This window comes from Musa acuminata, chromosome BXJ2-10 (genome assembly GCF_036884655.1).
Source record: "Musa acuminata AAA Group cultivar baxijiao chromosome BXJ2-10, Cavendish_Baxijiao_AAA, whole genome shotgun sequence".
Taxonomy (NCBI): domain Eukaryota; kingdom Viridiplantae; phylum Streptophyta; class Magnoliopsida; order Zingiberales; family Musaceae; genus Musa; species Musa acuminata.
In genome coordinates, this window is record NC_088347.1 from 30,726,141 (window position 1) to 30,747,813 (window position 21,673).

Here is a 21,673-nt window from a genome sequence, read left to right on the forward strand (position 1 = left end):
CCATGTTCCGAGCAGTCACCTCCCAACCATCTCTGGTGGCCACCAGCTCATCATATCCATGCTCCTAGCTTGGAACATCACAGGGACTTCAACTTCGACTAGAACACGGCCTTCATGGGACCTTTTCCTCTGAATGCTGCGGAGTCGGTCGATCATCTCTAGGGTTTTATGAAGCTTTGTTGGTTGATGTCAGTGAATCCTTTCCAAACATCTCTTTGTCGATTGATGTCCCGCTAAAGCTGTTGGGAAAGGATTCACCGTCTGTCTACTAATGAACTCGGGTGCAAATTGGAATTAGACTTTGTATGTAGATTTGAACTTAAATGCGTGATGTATGTTAAATAAGTTATTCATTCAGATATATATATATATATATATATATATATTTAATATAAAAAGATTTAAGTTAATTTGAATGGTTAGGAAAGGGTCGATTCTGTACCAAAATCTAACGATTAGTCCTTCGTGCACATGTTGCACGCAGGCACTACTAAGCACGTAGTTAGAGGATCTGTTGGCGAGAAGTTGGGGTTTGACATGACATTTTATTTTACTTTTTAGGTATTGGAAAGAGATTGTTAAATCAATAATAAATAATAATTTTTATTAGTATTATTTTTATATTAATATATATTATAATTGTTTGATTAGGATCTCGATCGATTCATCTCTTACGGGAAGCTTTGTAAAATTATATGGGGATGTTTCGATAATGTTCTTTGTATACTTAAGTTAATCTTAGTTGTGTGGTATTAATATCAAGCGTATTAGAGTTTGAGAATCTTACGATAAAAAAAACACATGAGAATTTTTTATAATGAGGTTTCAAGATTATTTTACATATTTAAAAATATTTCTTAATATTAGAAAATGGTTATACGCCTTCCTCAATGATAAACATAATCGTTGTGTCTTAAATACGGAGAGCATATAATAATCATAAATATGAGTTATAATATCAAATGAGCGACACCATATCAATCGATAACATCAAAATATAGTTTTATATCTTCATATAAATGATAAAAAAGATGACCCTAAAGATAAATATGACTCTGAACGCTTATTCTCAACTGAGACCAAATAAACGTATCATCAATCTTTTTTAAAGACTAGTAAAAAATATTTAAAATGAATATATAGGTTTCTAATTAATATATCGATTTAAGATAACAGAATCACATTCGACATTTTTACGGTTTAAATAACAATAATAATAATAATAATAATAATAATAATGAGAATAATAAGAATAATAATTCTGAAACCGAGCCACCGCCACATTCCTTTGAGCAACACGTGTCTTCCCTGACACGTTCGTCATAAGTCGAACACATGATAAAAACGTCAGTGGGTCCCAGTGGAAAGTTTGCTGTGCCGGTAACCGATGGGTTGGAATGTGGTCAGTTCTTCTGACCCCGCATATTTGAGTCACACTACTTGGGGTGTCGAAGGGACACCGAGAAGCAACGTCTTGTGTTTTAACTGTAAAAGCTTCCATCGGCGGCTCGCTTCCTCTCTCCTTCGATCTCTCTCTAAGGCGAATGGCGCAGCTGTCAGAGACGTACGCGTGCGTGCCGGCGACCGAGCGCGGCCGGGGGATACTCATAGCCGGCGACGCGCGGTCGGACTCGATCGCGTACTGCAACGGGCGGTCGGTGATCATCCGGAGGCTGGACGCGCCGCTGGAAGCAACGATCTACGGGGAGCACGCATACCAGGTGACGGTGGCGCGGTTCTCGCCCAACGGCGAGTGGGTCGCCTCCGCCGACGTCTCTGGGACAGTCCGGATCTGGGGGAGGCACGGCGACCGCGCCCTCAAGAACGAGTTCCGCGTCCTCTCCGGCCGCGTTGACGACCTCCAGTGGTCGCCCGATGGCCTCCGCATCGTCGCCTGCGGGGACGGCAAGGGCAAGTCCTTCGTACGGGCATTCATGTGAGGGATCCCTTCTTCCAATTTGATATTTTTTTCCTCCGACAAGGAAAATAAGATGGTTTGGGCTGATTTAGGGCTTTTGTTTGTGTTGTGTTGGTCTCCACTTTGGATCGGATTAATACTTCATACTATGAGAACCAGTAAAACAGAGAAGAATTACTGCCTCACGAGACCGCAAAATGCACTAGTTCTTGAAATATGTCTTGTTGATTTTATCTTTGCTGATGTCACTTTGAAAATAGATCTTTCCTTTCCGTTCCATATTAACACTAAACCTGGTTGTTATTGAAGTTCCTTTGCCGCCATATGAAACTCATTGAAAAATCTTTTGGCCCTTCTTGATATTTTTTTCGTTCAAATTTTACCGTTTATCTATTTTTCTGGATAACTATAAATTCTTCGTTCTTGCTGGAAAGTTTCTGCCACTTTTGACAAATTAATAGAAAAATCCATGTCTGAGCGTTTTGGGATGCCATGTTTGTCTTTTTTCTTAAAAATTATTTTTCTTTAGCAAACATGATCCATGAGTAATGGTCATTTATTCATAGGAATGCTAATTCGTAAATTTAACATTGTTTTTGCCTTCCTTCGCAGACTATTTCCGTTGTTAGTAGTGTTTTCAGTAAATGTCTGATCATTGCTTTGGCTGTGGAATTTTGTTCTTGTGTAGGTGGGATTCAGGTACTAATGTTGGGGAGTTTGATGGACATTCTAGAAGGGTATTAAGTTGTGCATTTAAGCCAACCAGACCATTCCGCATTGTCACATGCGGTGAAGATTTCTTGGTGAACTTTTATGAAGGGCCACCTTTTAAATTCAAGCTCTCCCAGAGGTTTGTTCCAGTTATATCAATAATGATACAAGCAGTTTTTTGCTGACCTTTTCTTTATCCAGCTTTCTTAGCTATTGACATGTCATTGTTTCCTTACAGTTTGTCTGAGTTTTTTTCTTCAGTATGTATAGAATATTGTTGAATGATCAAATAACTTACTGCTTAGGCACTTCAAACATGGAATTTGTCTTGTAATTACTTACCCTTGCACTAGTACTTAATGGTCTGAAAATTTTGAAGCTTAGTGAGATGTTCTTCTCTTGTTTCATTCTTTACATCTTAGCAAAAGTCAGAACGGTGACATGCTTCCAGACATTTTCAAATGAATTCTTTGGACATAGACTAAAAAAAGGTTCTCTGCCTATAAATGATCCTTTCCTATTCGGTGGTTCAAGAATTAGCCCTTGCCATCAAGTACATGAAATATATTTGGGCACTCTATCATCCTATAATTAACAAGAATTTGGTATGCTGACAATAATTAGCCCTATTATCACCTCATAGTTTCTTCCTGTTGTTATACCTCTCCCTATTCTTATTTTTCTCATTGTCGCCCCAATCACCAACACCTAGGAGGTGAACTATGAGTTGGTTGTCATGAAGCTGGTGACAGTGGTTGCAATGGTGAGAGCTGGAAAAGAGGTGGATATGAGGTTGATAGTGAATACGGAGACCGTGTTGCAATAGTGGCAGGCTGTATAAGAGGAGGAATGTTCATGCAAGGACTGAATTTTTGAACAGCATATTGAGTAGACTGTGGAAATTTCTTAACTTGGTTCTCCTGCTTGTGCAGCAAACCTTCCCTTTCTACATCAAACATAAAGATGTCAGGACAAGAAAACACACACTGTCATATTTCACTTATTGATTTTGAACCAGGTCCCCTCTGTTTTATTTTTTTTAAAAAAATCTAAAACTGGTGTCATATTTTACTTATTGTTTCTTTTCTTGTCTGCTTTTTCCTCATAGTTTGGATATCAGACTTGGACCATTTTCTGTAATCATGTCACCTGCTTGTGTTCATGTGATATGAATATGCGCACTTCTATGTTTTTTGTTCCTTGCATGAGATGATAATTGCTCTAATTTGGGTCCTTTGTATGTGACTGCTGCTGAATAAGTCTTATCTATCATCTCTGATCTATTTTAGTAGGTTTAGGCATGTGCATAGTCATCCAGTATACATAACCTTTCAGACACTGGAAAATAGTTTTGTCTCACCAAAATTGTATGCCACTCACTTCCATGTCTTTTCTTTTTGCATGAAATAATACGAATCCTAAGAATAGGTCTTGGATATGACTGCTGTTAAATAAGTTTAGAGTGATTTCTTTCTGTTTTAGCTGATTTAGTCATATGCAAAATGATCTAATATGTGTAACCTTCATCGTATACTGGAAATACTTGAGTTTCACCATACTGAGATTTTTTTTACCTTTTGTCTGTCTATTTTCTTGATCTGCAGGGAACACTCAAACTTTGTTAATTGTGCACGGTTTTCTCCTGATGGGAGTAAGTTCATAACTGTGAGCTCAGACAAGAAGGGTATATTATACGATGGAAAGACTGGAGAAAAGATTGGGGAATTATCTATACAAGATGGTCACAAGGGTAGCATATATGCTGTAAGCTGGAGTCCTGATAGCAAACAAGTAAACACCTATCTGTGATTCCATTCCTTGATGTAATATATTATTTGAAGTTCATGTTATGAAATATTCTGACTCAATTACTTCTTATGGTTTCTCAGTTGATCAGTTAATTACCTGTTACTACTTGACCCAATTTCCTCATGTCTTTCTCTCTCTCTCTTCCTCTCTCATCCTTGCTCCCTCTTAAGTATGAAATACATATAACTTCACTTGTAGTTTTATCTAGTAGTTCCTGATGGGACGAATGAATTGTGTATGATTTAGCTGCCGTAGTCCTCAAAATTATTGGTGGGCTGGAGAGTATGTATGAGCTATAATTGTCTCCAAAATCTCTGGTAGGCTGAAAAATATGCATGCAACAAAAGCCCAAAGTAACATTATATAACAAAATATGTCACTGAACCTAATAAAGTTCTAGTTTGTGACAACATTACATCAACTTATGCTTCCAAATGAACATTTTCTTGGGTCATCTGGTCTTTGACTTTCTAATAACAGCTTCATTGTATTAAGTCACTGTGCCCAAGTTTGTTTTGGACATGATCTTTCTTCTCACATTTGATTTTCATTTGTCTTTGTGACTTTTTTTTTATATAAAGTGTGATTCTTTTTTTCCTCGAATTTCTCCATAAGTTATCTTGCTTGTTTGTCAAACTTAGGTTCTCACAGTATCTGCTGATAAAACGGCAAAAGTATGGGACATTATGGAGGATGGATGTGGGAAACTAAGGAGAACATTGGCTAGTCCTGGCTCTGGGGGAGTGGATGATATGCTTGTCGGTTGTCTGTGGCAAAATGATCATCTTGTCACAGTTTCTCTTGGTGGAACAATGACAATTTTCTCAGCAAGTGATCCAGACAAGTCACCGGTATCATTTTCTGGACACATGAAAAGCATCACCTCTTTGGTTTTTCTTCAAAGTGGTCAGAATGTCATTTTGTCTAGCAGTTATGATGGAATTATTACAAGATGGATACGAGGCATTGGTTATGCTGGTAAGTTGGTTAGAAAGGATAGTACCCAAATTAAATGTTTTGCTGCAGCTGAAGAAGAAATCATTACTTCAGGGTTTGACAATAAGGTGAGTGTTCTTATTGGCATGTTATTCCATTATAGTTTTGAAATTGGCTTTAGCTCTAGTTATGCCTTCATTTTGCTACATGTTATTTTTGAGAATTATTGGGTTGCACAAGCTCTGCTGTTTGTGCATGTGATTCCAGAACCAACTACAGATTCAAAGGTGTTATTCTATTTCCTATTTGTTGATCATCATGATCAATGAGGTATGACTAATAAAAGCCACTGTTTTCATGACATTCTTTTTGATAGTGGTAGAATTGTAAAATGCTTTACAGATAATAAGGTCTATAAGAGATAAACATATATCTAAATGAACACATTGTGATACTCCAATTTAGTCCCACAATGGAAGTGGGAGGATGTCACTTGATTATATTGACTAAAATCCGGGCCTCAAATATTTTTTAGTTACATGATTTCAAGCCTCTCAAGTTGGTGGAGCAGTTTCTGAATCTGAGTTGGGGTCATGCTACTAGGTAATAAATCAAATCTATAGTAGGTATTGTGCGAGGGTAGAGTAGAAAAAAACGTTATTCGTGGATAGGGCTGGAGGCATATCACGACATGAGTCACTGTTAGACTAGTTGTCATATGCCACCTACTAAACTATCAATTATGTTTGACCTTGCACCTTGACGAGGATGTCAAGTCTTAAGTGGAAGAGATTGCCATACTTCAATTTGGTCCCACATTTGAAGTGACAAGATGGAACTGATTATCTAGGGCTATATGGACTTATTATCGTTAAGTCATGCTTGAGCATTTTGGGTCATGTGATTTCAGGCTAATTAAGTTTATGGTCAGTTTTTCTGTTGAGCTGACACTTGACACTTATTTTTCTATTGATTCATCAGTTATTTTTCATAAATTCATTAAAATTCTTTGGACAAAGAGGCTAACGACCTTTGTGATGTCATATGCTTACATGACTTAATTTTGGTCTTTGAAATGTCAGTTTGCTTGTTCTTTGATTATAGTTGGGGTCCACATCTTGATGATTCTTATGCTTCATTTATTTTCTTCATTCGTTATCTTTACTTTCGTTTCCAATTGAACTCAATTGGATGGCACTTTCAGTTAAAACAATGTGATCACAAAAATAATCCTACAGATCGACTGTTGTTGCTGTTTTGAGTGTTTTTATCAATATTGGTATTAGTAGAACAAGATACTGAAATAGTTACTAGTTACATGCACTAAGCAGTGATAACGAAGTTCCATGACAGTGAGTGGTTAGTGTGGTTAAATTTGGGAGGTTGCTTTGCTTTTTGTCTGCATTTGATGTTTTCCATTGATACAAACAATTAAAAATTATATAGAAATATATTTATTACCATAATTGGAAAGGTTCTTGGGATTCTTCGAACTTTATACAACCAAGCCTAATCTACATAGTAGACTCAAATAGCTTTAAAATAAGAAGACATTAAAGCCTATTCTAAATATTGCATACAAGAGATATAACTTTCACATGTTTGTAAAAAAATCGACACAGATTATTTGCATATACTTGTCTAGGTGACATAACAAACAAGTGGAAATTGGGACTAACTGATTTCTTGATACCCTTTCATGTTAAATTTCCCATCTGATCTTCTCTGGTAAGATTTGGCTTATTGTTGTTAAATTTCATGTTAAATTTCTTTTAGAAAGCACTCGTCAATTTGATACCCATTATTGTTGTGGTATTGGTATCATTGTGCAATGATAATCAAGAACTAGTTTCATTTTGTTGTTTAATGATTGTGGTCATTCTCTAAATCTTATTTCTTTCTTCTGTCTCAAACAGGTTTGGAGAGTTCCTGTTAACGGGGATCAATGTGGGGATTCACAGCCAGTTGATGTTGGGTCTCAGCCGATGGGTTTAACTGTTGCAGCTCAGACCCCTGAACTAGCTATTGTTTCTACTGATTCAGGAGTTGTCTTGCTGCAAGGTCCAAAAGTAGTTTCACAGATAAAACTAGGATATGCTGTAACAACATCTGCAATTTCCCCTGACGGAAATGAGGTCATCGTGGGTGGTCAAGATGGGAAACTGCACATTTATAGTGTTAATGGAGACACCCTTACAGAGGAAGCAATCCTTGAGAAACATCGAGGAACTATTACTGCTATATGTTTCTCCCCCGATGCTTCCATGTTTGCTTCAGCAGATGCCAATCGAGAAGCTGTTGTGTGGGATCGGATATCTCGGGAGGTATGTCTTCTTAACTTGGTACTGTGTTGTCTGTTTAGAGCATGAAGGTAAGAGGGATGTGTTTGTTTTGCTTTGTCCACCATCTGTCCACCATCTGCTACTAGAAAACTGGTAAAAGGAAGTTGATTAATGCTTACTGGTTTAACTCATGTTAAGTTAGAACTTGTGGTAAAATAATGTACCACACACAATTTTGTTTCTTATAAGATCCATATGTTCATTTGGATCGGGTTAACAACAGAAGCTTTTGCAGACAATAGAAAATGTTTAGGTAAATTTTCTAAAAGCTTGTATTCAAATAAGAATATAAATGAATGAGATCAGCTATCAATTTCAGCACTCTAATGATGTTTCTTCAGGGGCTGTTTTATTTACAATTTGCTTTCCTTTCCAGCTGTCCCCATGTGTGTCAGTAACATACAACATTTGGAACATCACATATGGCATGATCTTTGTCAAAATGTGTCAAACTAGGTCTACTGTGGGATGGAAAGCCTTGATCTTTCTGAAATATGCAATATAAGCCAGTTATAGTTGCTTGCTTTGGTCAGTGTGTTTCCAACTTCAATTTGAACTGTATATATAATAAACATCCTGATCCATAACATCATTATATGCTAGTATTGACAAATAGGTTCTCTTTAGCTCCTTGAGCCATCTGAAGAAAAATGTTGGTCATGAATATTAACCAACTAGTACAATCGAAACTTTGAGTAATTCAATTCTTAATTGCTATTGTCTGAGAAAGTTAAAGAAAAGGAAAATCACGAACCATCATGCTGTATGCCAATGGCTCATGGATGGGGTTTGTGATTATGTGATACTGTATTGCACATGCCTTGCAGGTCAAGTACCAAGAGATTTCACGGACAATCAAATTAACTTTTTTTTTTGTTTTAGTATTATATGATATTATCTTGTGAACATACTAGTAGTTGTATTCTCTTATTAGCTTCTGGTGTGTTGTTGCCTGTATATTTCATTTCCGAGTTAGACATCTTGTAAAACTTGTTTATATTTGAAAAGGACAAGATTGGTGGAGTGTATTTCTATATATCTTTAAACTAGAGCACAAATCAGAATAAGCATAAAAAGTTAACCTATAGTATCCTTGTCCAACTGTTTAATCTATACTTTGATAATACGTACTCTTTAAATGAGGCAAGAAAAGAAGAAAAACCTCCCAGCCATGAATAAATTTATCATATTATTGAAAATGTTGATTGTGCCTTATCTTTTTTTTCATGGTGTCTTAGAACTAAAATTTTATGTTGTTCTAATTTTTCACTTCACACTCTCATCATCCCTTGCATCTTTAGGTGAAGCTAAAGAACATGCTGTACCATACTGCCCGCATAAATTGCCTGGCCTGGTCTCCTGATAGCCACTTGATTGCCACTGGCTCACTGGACACTAGTGTTATAGTCTATGAGGTAGATAAGCCTGCGTCCAGCCGGATCACAATTAAGGGGGCTCACTTGGGAGGGGTGTATGGATTAGCTTTCATTGACGAAAACAGTTTGGTTAGTGCAGGAGAAGATGCATGCGTCCGTGTTTGGAAATTATTACCACAGTGACAAGGGTTGACCCATGGAAATTTATGCCACTGGTGGCAGAGTGATCAAGTTTTCTTGTGTTGCAGTTTGCTCAACCATTATGCAATTGGCTTGTGCGTGTGTGTAATCACTTTCCACAACAGTTACCACCATTTTGGTGAAGCCAGTGCCTATTTGCATCGGAACATAATATTGCAGAAGACCGATGAATTTGATTTATGGAGTCAAAAGTGCAGAAGACTTTGAGAGATGCAACCTTTGGTGGCGGCTTTTTTTGGGTTCGTTTCTATTATTTCCCTCCAAGTGAAAGCAAAGTAGGATTACAAGATGGGGACTGGTGAACCCATATAGGTGCAGTTAAGGTGTTGAATTCATGTTTGGACCAGCCATCGTCATTTCAAGTTGTGATGGACATGTTTGCCTGCGAAAAACTGGTTTGAGTGTGCAATTTCATTGTCTTTTTTGCTTGGGTTTATGACCTCGAGATGCAAATGCTAAGAGAAGCTTGCTTGCTTGTGATGCTGCATTTTTTTTTACTTCTAATTTGTTGACAAATGATGAGTAATCCCCATTTTAACAGGTCCATTTTCCTGGTGCTCGTGAGTAATCAATCCCCACTCTGGCAGGTTCACATCGGCTTCTCCCTCGAAGGTGGAACTCCCCAATGCAAACAAACCTCGGACATGGAAATCATGAATTACGAATCTTAAAGCAACGTTGTCCTAACCCTGGTGACAGGTGGTGCGACTCGTGGTCCGAGCAGCCGACGGTCGTGTGCCGAGAAGGACTCGTAGAAGGATTTGGGGCATTTTTGTTAAATTAAAGTAAGGGTTTTAAGGTAAAAGAAAAAAGAAAAAAAAAAAAAGAAGGGAAGGGAAGAGAACGTCCTCTCTGTTTCACGTGCGCGACACCTGATCAGACATCTTGATTCTTGATTCTTGAACCTCCGAGAACAACCGCCGATCGTGGTCGAGCGTCGACCCCAACCGAGTGGTCGTTCTACTCCTCGCCTTCTCCAAGCGGCGTTCTCCGGCCTGGTGCTTGAGATGGATCAAGAAGCCGCTCTCGATCTCGTGAAGAAAGGGGCAACACTTCTTCTCCTCGACGTCCCTCAGTTCACTCTCTTCGGCATCGACACCCAGGTCTCCTCTTCCAGTTCCCTATTCTCATTTCTTTCTACCAATTCCTCCTTTACGTTTCTTTATTTCACGAACCCTTGAAAGATCTCTTTCTCTTTTCTTCCAAGAAGCTTCTTTCCTTTCGATGCCTGGATATGCATATTCGCATAAACTTCATGACGAGAAGAAATAAGATAGCCTTTAGGGTTTCTGGAGTCATGGAAAGCACTGATACCCGCGTCTTGCGAATAAACTTTAGCCGTAAACTGCATTGTATAATGATTTATGTTAACAAGAAATCCGAGTATTTTACCATGTGGTCTGTTGCCCTTTTGTTGTGATGTAATCTCCACTTGTTGGGGGTTTAGCACACATATCTCAAAGGCATGAAAGAAGTTTCTATCTGCTTGTACGTTACGTGTGGGATGATTGGCCCAATAAGATCAATTTTGTGTTATTTAAAATTAACATTTATACACAACGAGTGCATCTATTTTATTTGTTTGCATTTACTTGTAGCACTCAGATTCCTACCTTTATTCTAAGAAAATCAATAATGAAATCAAATAAAAAATTTCTCACGGATATTTTTAGCCACTAAATAATAATAGTAATCATTAAAATTTAAGAAAAAAAATTAAATCCAACCATAATAGGTTTTAGATCATTAATTAAGATTCTAATGAGTCCAAACCATTCTTTTTTATACAAAATAAACACTTTATAATTGTCTATGTCAACCAAGATCCTAAATTTAATTCATCATGAGTTTTACTAACCTTTTAAATGCAAAATACTTGTTCATTGATGTCTGTGTCAACAATTGGAAATTTTATTTTGGTGTCTTTGCAAAACTTGAAATTTAACCAGGCCATAGGTGGCAAAGTTATTTGTGAAGCAATTTCATATACAGATTTCATGGCTAATGTGGAAATTTATCAAATTTGACGGATGTCTAATATCATAAACATGCCAACAACAATAATTAGTACTAATGCAACTAAAATGTGACATCAAAATGCATGACAAATTTAGCCTGTGTGTGTGTGTGTATATATATACACACATATATATATACATATGTATGTATGTATATATGTATATGCATATATATGTATATATACGTGTATATATATAATGGAGAAGAGAATTTGGAGTTTTGTTACTTTTGTATGATCATCATATGCTCTTAGATTAGAAAAAAAATATAAAACAATTGTTTGATCAACAATACTCAGTGGATCTGAGTATTGGACAATTTATTAAAAATATGTACAAAAAAATATTAGTTGAAATGAGTTGAAGTGAATGTATGAAGTTACTTGGAAATATAGATAACAAAAATCTTCATTTCATTCATAAACAATTAGGTATAGCTAAATAAATGATAACATTAGGAAGAATAAGATTATTAAGAATATGTTTTAAAAAGACATATAGATGTTGTGATTAAACAAGGTTAGAAGAGATAGAAGGATATTTCAAAAGAATTGTTAGAAAGTAGAAACTATACAAAACAATTTGAATGCTATTGGCCTAACTAAGGGTATTGTCTTGTATAGAATTCTATGGCAGAAAAAGATTCATTGCTCACAAATAGTTGGATCATTACAGCATATTGTTGTTGTGTCGACATAACTATCTTTAAGCTTTGATGTAATTTCTTCCAGATGTTTTCTGTGGGGCCGATGTTTAAGGGTATGAAGATGATCCCACCGGGCACACACTTCATTTACTATAGTCCCTCAAGCAAGTAAGATGTGATCTTCTAACATCATCTTCTTTTATGTATATATGATTAACTTGATATGGAAGTTCTTTGCAATGTGCAACTATAATGATAATAATATGGAATAACTTTTCTCACTGTATGTTGAATTCGAGTTTGTTAATTTGGTTGATATACGACATAGTATCAACAATCAGCATAACCTACCTAAGAAATATTTACAAGAATTTTGCAATTATATGTTGTCTTGTTGCTTTAGCTGATTCCAAAATCCAAACAAAAGGACAACTATACCTCAATGTCTGGAATCAGGGAGTTGCCTTAATATATTTTCATATTTCAAAATTTCAAATATTATAACAGCTCATTCTGATGGCAAGTTATATTGCTATTTTTTGAAGTTGTTAATGCCTAAGGACTGATGAGATGGTCTTTTAAGGATAAATTAAAACAAATAGTGGATTCAAGTGAATAATACATGTAGTAATTCTGTAAATCTTAATGGGTGAGAGACTGGAAAAATTTTGGATTGCAATTGTTGCAATAATTACTGAGTGCCACATGGTTAAACTTGCTATACGGTTCTATTATTGTTGAAACACTGGACATTCAGTCTACTGGCTTGTATTCATAGTGTTAGAAATACCAAGTTTCTCTATGTAAGGTTTTTAGATGTTTGGTGATTAGTTGAAGTCTCTGATTGTCTGAGAACAAAGAGATGAAGCACTAACAGACCAATTAAGATCATGGCAGTGCAGTGCCGTGGGAAACAGGGGAAATTTTTATTTAAAATCAAATTAATTTTGAATTGAAACAATAGTATCATTGTGAGTGCAATTATACGTGACCATTGACCTTAAATCATATAATACAAGCATTATATCAATAACAAAGGCTCTTCTTCCATGTATGCATACATGCAGGTTTCGGAATCTAGAACATTGAAAGCCCTTTCTTTGGCATCTTATAACTGCCTTCGGTTGAGGTGAGACATAACAGCGCTGGTTGCCACTTGCCACTGCTCTTTTCTTGAGGATAGTCTTTGTAATATTAGACATCCATTCTGATCTTGCAGTTTGCCAAATCACATTTGGACATTCTATTTTTGGTGTATTCCAGCAATTAGAATAATATGAGTTTTTTGGTCTTACAAGATGGCAAACCTTAGGTTGTGTGTCTTGTCCTAGTCCTTAGGTAGTTCTTCACATGAAAGGAGTACTAAAACAAAAAACTATACAACTCGCGTGGATGACAAATCATCATGTTGGCAGTACCATAAAACAGAAACAATTTGAACGACATTGCAACAATGTAAAAAATATTTGCCTTCTGTTCCTCTCCAACCTACAACCTTTTCTTTGGTCTCCTCTTCTCCTGGTTCACACATTTCCACATCTGCCATGACAAAACCATGGAGGCATAAGGCAGGCAGGGTTTCTATATGGATTCGATACTTCAAAGACTTAAATAATGTGTTTAAGAGGTTAAATTGATTTGACTAGGGTCAGACTGTTTTGGATCCAATTCGGTATAGTGTCTGGATCAGTCATTCATAGTTCTGTGATTACGAATTGAGATTACCCCTCACTGAGCTCTTGGTTGAACCTTCATTAAGCTTGGTGTAACATACTTGACTTTCTGTGAAAGCTCATGTAATGTTTATTCCTAGAGATTGTTATTTCATGATACAGAAGCATGTTGATATGTTGTTCCAACTGTGCTGTGCTGGTTCTTTCCACTGTGCCAGCCAAAATAGGCAAAAGTTGGTCGACTTTTGTATTCACACAATTCGACATGCCAGTTGGCATGGAAAGATTGTTTGTCATTATAGCTTAATTCTTGTATCTGTGTTGTTGTTGTAGTTTTGGCAACTGTATAGGTTAAGCCATAGTATTTTGATTCAACTGATACTTAAGCTAGGTGTCTTACTGTCTTTACTGTGATTGATTCAGAGAGGGGAATGAATTTTCACCGACAGTTGGCTTCTTCCTTACGACCCATCCTGCTGAGGTATTCATCTATGTAATATTTCTTTATGTTTGATTGGTATCTGTTGATATGACTTTGCAAAATCATACATAGATATCTTTGTGAACTCGTAGGTATGAATCTAGAATTTGAGATCTTTCACCAAGGGTGATATTTAGTGAATTTTTTATTGCTTTTTGGAGTTTTTTTCTCGAATGTGCCACTTTTCTTACCAGATCAAGAATATCAAAATGTTTTTTTGGATAAAATATTGTGTTCACATTTTGATACTTGTAGCACATGACAGTCCCATAACGTGAAATTCATTTTTCAAGGTTACCATTTTGGATCTCTCACTGCATTCCTGCAGCATGTATCAGACACACAAGGACTCTTAACTTGTTACATATCTTGTTTGTGTGTATGCATGCTGTAATTTATATGCATACACAAGAATAACATTGTTGACTTTGAGAAACCAAATTACAACCTTGGTTATCATTGTGGCAAGTAATATTTTTTAAATGGAAAAAGCGATATAGATAGCATTTAAATCATGTGGTTCTATCAATTATTGAATTGTTTTAGAAGTATAGCTTTTGTGCTTTATAGGATTTATAAGTTCTTATTATGCTTCGGACAGGTAGTTGTGCGCAAGTGGCATCATCAGGAGGAACGGCTGATTAAAGTTTCAGAAGATGAGGTAGCCATTTATGATCACAAGTCTTATATGATAGTTACAAAAATTTAGATATCACTTAATTGATTGGAGTTTTATAACTAATTAAAAGTATTATATAGGTGAATTTGCTTGTATTATCTAAAATGTGGTGTACTTAAGACTGAAATTTTAAAATGTGTGTTTGTGAGGTATGGTAATTCTGTCTTTGCTTATGTTGAACATATATGCTGTTCTGTCCATTCTGATGCTGCAGTAATTTGATAGTTCAGTGTGTTGTAACAGTTAGATGTCTGAAGTTTGGAACATGTCTTGCATAATATCTGTTAGCAGGAAGCTGGTTTATGTACTAGTATTTTGTGTAGTCCCAACAATTTGAACTTACTGAAGTTTGTTGCCATGGATTCATTCAGATCTTTTGCCAAGTTGATTTGGAACATATCTGTGATAATCTGTTGTGGCAGGAAATATTTGTCAACATATTACTGTTTTGCAAAGACCAACAATGTGAACTTACTGAAATTTTGGATTGATAAGCAGCTTTTACCAAGTCAAACTCTTCATTCTTATGCAATGGTAGAATTAGTGTATTTACAATGAAATTTGATAGTTGTCACTTATAATTTGACTTCTATTTAGGAAGGCAGGTACTCTGAAGCAGTGAGACGTCTGGAATTCGATCCCCACCTTGGGCCTTATGCTTTAGACAGGCATGGAGAGTGGAAGCAGCTTTCTAATTACATTACACAGAACATTATTGAGAGAATTGGTAAGTTTTACAAACTGTATATTAGCTGTGGATGCTGTTGTTTTATTGGCTTTAATTGTGGATAATTAGGTTGGAATGAGTTTGTTTATAATTCTTTTATTTAAATCCTCATGAATCATGTATAGTTTTCTTATTTTTGTTGGTATTGTCTAATATGTTACAAGGTGACATATCATTTGCAATCTCTTTTACAAAAACTTTCTTTGTGCCAACCTTCATTTCTTTGCACAGAAAATAAACTACTAGGTTTCACATCCATATCAAAATTAAATTTTGTGCAAAGAAGAATTTTTATATTAATGGAAGCCATGTACCATTGCGTTTAAAATTTTTGCACCATGAAAGACTATGTTCTATGGAATTTAGGCAGATGTTGGAGATATCAAATATGCTTATAGTTTTTTGACATGCTAGATGTTTTTAGTTTATTGGTCTTATAACTCATCTTGAGTTTTATTCTTTAAGTATAGATTTCCTGTACAAGTCTGGGTAGCTCATGGATGTGATCTTCTTTGATGCATCTATCTACTGCTTGTGATACTTAGGGTGAAAACTATTATTTAGTCTATTTACCAATCCTGAACTTCCAATAAGTGGCACTCTATTCTATTTTCTGTGAAAGGCACGTTACCTTCTTTGGTCTTTGTATGGTGCATTTGCGTTGGTAGGATTTTCTTTCACTTGTCATTGTCCTAGTTGGTTGTAACTCATCGGTCAATTTTATCTCTGACCTCTACCTTGATTGTAGCTAAAGATTTTTAATTATTTGATGTTATTGTGCCATATGGTCTTTTAAGAAGGATTCAGGGATCTTTATCCCATTCTCTACTCTTTATACTTCTTCAGTGGAATTGCTGTAATTGGACAAACTGGAAGAGAGTTGATAATTACCTTCATGATTTATGTATTGTTATCAAACAAAAGAGGCTTGCTAGGTGATAACATTATTTGAATGTTCAATTTTCACACAAAAGGAAAGATATCCTTTCAGAAAGTTGTTTCTGAGTTGCTGTGCATTCAAGTTCTTACATTTGTTATTCCCTTTGCATTCTGTTGTATTCTATCTCTCTTCTTTGTTTTGTTATTTTTTATTAGGCTTTTGGTTATTCCCTGAATTATTTGTGCCTTTTGTCACTGCAAGATTGCTTCAATGTTTTTCTTGGATAACCTTGATATCCAGATATTTTACATATTGAATGGATGAATTAACAGAGCCCATTGGTGGAGATATTATGATAGCCTACGAGTCTGGACTGATCGACAGGGTTCCTATTTCTGTTATGGAGAGACGTCTGATGGAACAGCTAAAGGACAGTAAGTTTTCAAACTCTGAAGCAGAGGGATCTCACAGGCGTGGATGCTATTACACATCAATTCCCCATGCTGTTAAGCATAAGGGCATTTCTGGAGAGGAACTTACAGCAATTAACCTTGACAAAGTAATTATCTTTGCATTTACCCCATTTGGTAAAGTAGAAGGATTAATATATTGCATACTGGGCCTTATAGATCTTTATATCTACCTGAATAAGCGAAAAACAAATGTCATAATTGGATTGTTTGGCAAGAATTTGGTGAAAAGAGAAAATGTAATTTTGCTTAGGGTTGCTGAACTCAGTGTGTAATGTCAAGATTCTTGTGTTTGTGTTTTTTTTGTAAATGGATTTTCTTTATTCAGTTCAAAATGATACTTCTATGCAAGGTTTTCTTTGGAACTTCCAATATTTTAATCCATGATTGTCCTAGGAATGTGAGCTTGTCCGTTTGTGTTCAAACCAAAATAGATACCTTGATACTGTAGATCATTGGATCCTTGCCATTTTGTATCTTCAAGAAAAATAACGGGTCAAAGTTAAATTACCGGCATAAAGCTAAAACATTTTCTCTGTTGAATCGGTTTAAAAAGAAAGTTTAAATTGAAATGTCTGATAGAAAGTGGGACATTGGTTAACATTCAATAACTTTCGTGATAAAGCTTTCCAACATGAACTTATTGATTTAAACTTTGTATCAGCACAAAATTAGGAAATTGAGAGTGTATAGATGGGTTGCATTTTAGTTGTTTTGGTATCAAAATAGTGCTAATATTTAGGAGTGTTGCACAATATGATGATATCTATTTAGTGTGTAAACACCATGATTCTAATTTTGCTCAAACTTATATTTTATTACACCAATGGTTCAGAAACAATGGCATTTGTGTATGACACTTCAATGTGATACAATATTTGCCTGTTAAGAAGCCATACAGCAGTTTATGTTTATAATTTAATCTATCTTCTGGTGGCTTATTTGCTACTTTAATTTCTTTGATTTTGTGGACTTAAATCCTTCCTACAACCCATGGAGTTGTTCCTTAGATATTAAAGTTTATTTGAATGTTATCTGGCTGGGTTAAAGGCTTACTAATGACATTTTTAATTTAGATTGTGTACTAAAAGGGTCACATTACTAAAGAGTTTTTATGCATTGACTAATGAGATACATTTTCCTTCAGACAAAATTACTGGAAGCAATCTTGATGAAAGACTATGGAGGCGAAGAAGATTCACTTTTGGGGGAACTACAATTTGCTTTTGTTGCATTTATGGTATGTGTCTGGTGGCATGTGTTTCCTGGTAAATTTATAGCCCTTGTATTTTCATTAATTGTGGATCTTGCAGATGGGGCAGTCACTTGAAGCCTTTCTACAGTGGAAATCATTAATTAGCCTTCTTTTAAGCTGTACAGAAGCTGTGAGTTCTGCAATATTCATGTATTAGTTAAACAGACACAAACAGCTCTTGCTTGCTTAAATGATTCTTTTGTTACTTTTCATAAAAGAAAGGAGCTTAAATAATTTTGCTTTGCTTTTATGATTTTATGATTCTGTTTAGATCTTTGTTTGACTGCCTATCCTTTTTCCTGCCTTTAAATGACTCACCTGTTTTGATCTTTGTTCAAAAAAATGACTGGTACTGTGCTGGTCCTCTACCAGTGTACTGAGTGCCAGTGTGCCGTTATGTATTGAGTTTCAAAAAAAGCTTAAAAATACTTAAAAAAAAAAAACAGATCGTGTACCTTCTTGTACCGGGAGGCACTGACCTTATACTGGGTAGTTATGGCATGCACCATCTCTGTTTGGCGGTATTACAAACCTTGGATGAGATAACAGATGTTTTTTTTTTTTTGCAGTAACAATTTTGTTTGTCTTGCATGTGATGTAATTGTGTTGCTTGAGTGGAATTATGCTTAAACGGTGATATGACTTTGATATTCTTGTCTCTTTCTTGCAGCCACTTCGGACAAGGACTCAGCTATTCTCCAAGGTAATTTCAACAGACATTGGTCAATTAACTGTATTTAAAATATCTACTCCTGAATGACAATCTAAGAACACTATTTTGAAACAAAAGATGAAATAGTAAGTTATTTCCTTCATATTGCATAACAGTATTCACAGGTATCTTCGGTTGGAGAATTTGGATTAAGTCTATGGTCTATGATTGTAGTACTATTTTGGCTGCAGTCCTAAATATCTAATTACTAGGACTAAAGGTCTACATGAGTCTTGAGCAGCAGTTGGACAGCTATAAAAAGTTTATATTGTTCAATTTACTAGTAAAGATAGGAAAAAAAATATTTTCATTCATTTCGATAAAAATAAAATAAGAGAACTTCGTTTAAAATGATATAAGAAGACTTATAGATGCGGTAGTAAGAAGAAATGAAATGATTACGATTAGTGGTATGAGAAGTATATGAAAATCTAAAAATATTTTAATAGAAACTGTTAATAAAATTTAAAATACTCTTAACTAAGGATATGACTCCTTACCTATCGAAAGATAAATGTGTTATTGTAAGGTCTACATGCAATTGACATTGAAATATCTCTTTAAAAGGTACATAAATGTGCTTTTTAATATATTTTAAAGTTTTATTGATTATTAAAAAATTATAAATTGGAACTTCTTCTGTCACATGAGAATGATATTTTGCCCATGCTTCCTGGTGCTTGTCCTGTGTCCTGTATATTGAGTTGTCAGCATGTCTTTCTTGTCTGATGGTAGAATAAAAAAGGAACATCTGGAGAGCCTTACTATGAAATCAGATATATCCTCATTATGGATGAGGATATATATGTAACATAGCCAAAGGAGTATCAACTAGGATTTGTGTTGACTCTAGTTCATCATATAGTTGCAAAAACTCTTATTCAAGCTTTAGCTTTGGTAACAGTATACTTTTCTGTGATATGGACACGAGTTTCTTTTCAATAATGTGTTGCTTGTAATTACTAGCAGCGAAGAATTTCCCTTTTTTTCCTCATATATCTGATTGCAATAGCACCGCATGCAGTTTATCAGAGTCCTCTACTCCCAACTCAAGCATGGCTTTCATAAAAAAAAAAATCATGGGAATGATTCAGGCAAAGGAATATCCCTTTTCTTGGATGATGTGTGGTTTTCAAAGGACATCTTTTTGTTCCGTTTGTGCAAGGTAATCTCTATCATTTGGTTAACTATGTATGGGCATTATTAGTGTAATACCCTTAGCTTTCATGCCCCTATTAACGTGTGGTCTAGATCACTGTTTTGCCAATAAATCAAGAACTACTTGGCGTGTGATAAGCAAATGTGAGCCTTAGAATGAGATTAATGATCGATCAAGATTCTTGTCAAAGTGTGTTGTTTTTGTATTTTAGCATTAGTCATCTTGCTTTTGTTTTTTTTTCTAGTTGAACTTTTTCCAGATGGAATTTCATAAAAAGGTTTGTCTAAATTGGTTTAGTTCTTTTAGTGAGCGATTTTTAAGTATTAATGGTCAGTGTCATAGTTATTGATCATGTTTGAATTTTTCAGGATTTCTTCCCATTGGTGCTGGAGTCCCCGGTTGTTGATGGTGACCTGCTGTTATGGGTTTGAATGTTAAAACCTTTTTAAAATTTTCATTCAGCATCCTGTAATCTTTATTCTTGAAAATTACTGCTTTTCTAATTCTTATATATAGATTGTGTATCACTTGGTATATTAGGGCAAACCAAAGTTCAGTGCTTTTTGTGAATGACAGTGTAGGGTATTTGTTTTCTATGTGCTTTTTATGAATGACAGTGGGCATGGATTATGAGATTTTTTTTGGGTCTTCTTCTTTTCCTTTTATCTAAAGACCTTCATTAACATGTTAACTGGTAATGCTATTTGCAGACGAGAAAACTAAAGAGACTGCTGGAGACTGCACTTGGGTGGGATTTTGCAGATGTGATGGAAGTTATCTGCAACGAAGGGGATGAGGTTGATATTGTTAATTACTAACTAAACATGATTTAGCTTTCTCTTCAAAGCTCTGGAAGTTGATCTGTCTGTGCTGTCATTTGCAGTTCTCTCCAGTAATTGTACCTTCTGAAGAAGTGAATTAACCTCCAAGCTTCCCAGTAAAATTAAGTGGCGGATCCAGTTGTGGTGTTAACTTACGGATTTCTTCTCCATGGTTTGTTTTGGACATGTTATATTAGCAATGGTGTTTGACTTAAGGTGGGCGCTTGCAAAGGTTGTTGTCCCATATGGCAGCCATCTCAAAATTCTGGCTTACCACCACCAGTATTGTTAACTGCCAACTTCTGAAAAAGATTGTTGTCCCATATGAATTCCATATTCTAAAATATTTTGTTCAGTGAGGGGAACGTTGTTTTGTCCATTTCGGATTTAGCATCCACCATGGTTTCTCTGGTGTTCTACAATGTGGTTTCACGGCAATCGCATTTAACTTAGGTAAACAGGTCTTTGTGATGTAACAAACTTTCAGATCAAGAAGGTCGTTGAAGATCGTTTGTATTTCTTTTCAGATAAAAAAAGTCATGCTTCCAAATCACAATGAACTGCCGGTCTCTTTTCATGTGATTGAATCAAGAAGTTGATGTTTTGCTAGCGAAGAGGGAAGTCTGCTTGGTTCATCATTAATCTTTTTTTTTTTTCTTAATGCGAACAACAAACTAATGAAATGTGACAGCCGCTTTCTTCCGTTCCAATGCCAACCGACTCTTGAGAGATGGGAAGGCACCTCGGACTCGGAAACTCTATTCCAATGACCTCTAAGCGGCTCCATACGTTGTTGGGTCAGCAGCCCATTCCATTCTCTGTTGAGCTTTGGTGATATATATATATATATATATATATA

General features: G+C 35.6%; 2 protein-coding genes across 3 annotated transcripts; both read left to right on the plus strand.

The window, feature by feature from the left end:
- Positions 1–1,443: 1,443 nt before the first annotated feature.
- On the plus strand, positions 1,444–9,729 carry LOC103968728 (actin-interacting protein 1-2). The gene is made up of 6 exons (XM_009382034.3): positions 1,444–1,936; positions 2,607–2,768; positions 4,234–4,420; positions 5,080–5,502; positions 7,291–7,698; positions 9,018–9,729. Exons 1-6 carry the CDS (start codon positions 1,545–1,547, stop codon positions 9,273–9,275), a joined length of 1,830 nt encoding a protein of 609 aa, XP_009380309.2. The 5' UTR covers positions 1,444–1,544; the 3' UTR covers positions 9,276–9,729.
- A 136-nt stretch (positions 9,730–9,865) lies between these two features.
- Positions 9,866–21,173, plus strand: LOC135625095 (uncharacterized). Of its 2 annotated transcripts, XM_065129421.1 has the most exons (13): positions 9,866–10,396; positions 12,043–12,125; positions 14,054–14,111; positions 14,713–14,772; positions 15,388–15,517; positions 16,730–16,956; positions 18,015–18,107; positions 18,181–18,252; positions 18,793–18,825; positions 19,859–19,999; positions 20,362–20,418; positions 20,704–20,790; positions 20,877–21,173. In XM_065129421.1, the coding sequence occupies exons 1-13, from the start codon at positions 10,301–10,303 to the stop codon at positions 20,913–20,915; spliced, it is 1,176 nt and encodes a 391-aa protein (XP_064985493.1). In that variant the 5' UTR covers positions 9,866–10,300; the 3' UTR covers positions 20,916–21,173. The 2 variants fall into 2 exon arrangements, with proteins under 2 accessions (XP_064985493.1, XP_064985494.1); XM_065129422.1 differs by lacking the exon at positions 19,859–19,999.
- Positions 21,174–21,673: the final 500 nt, after the last annotated feature.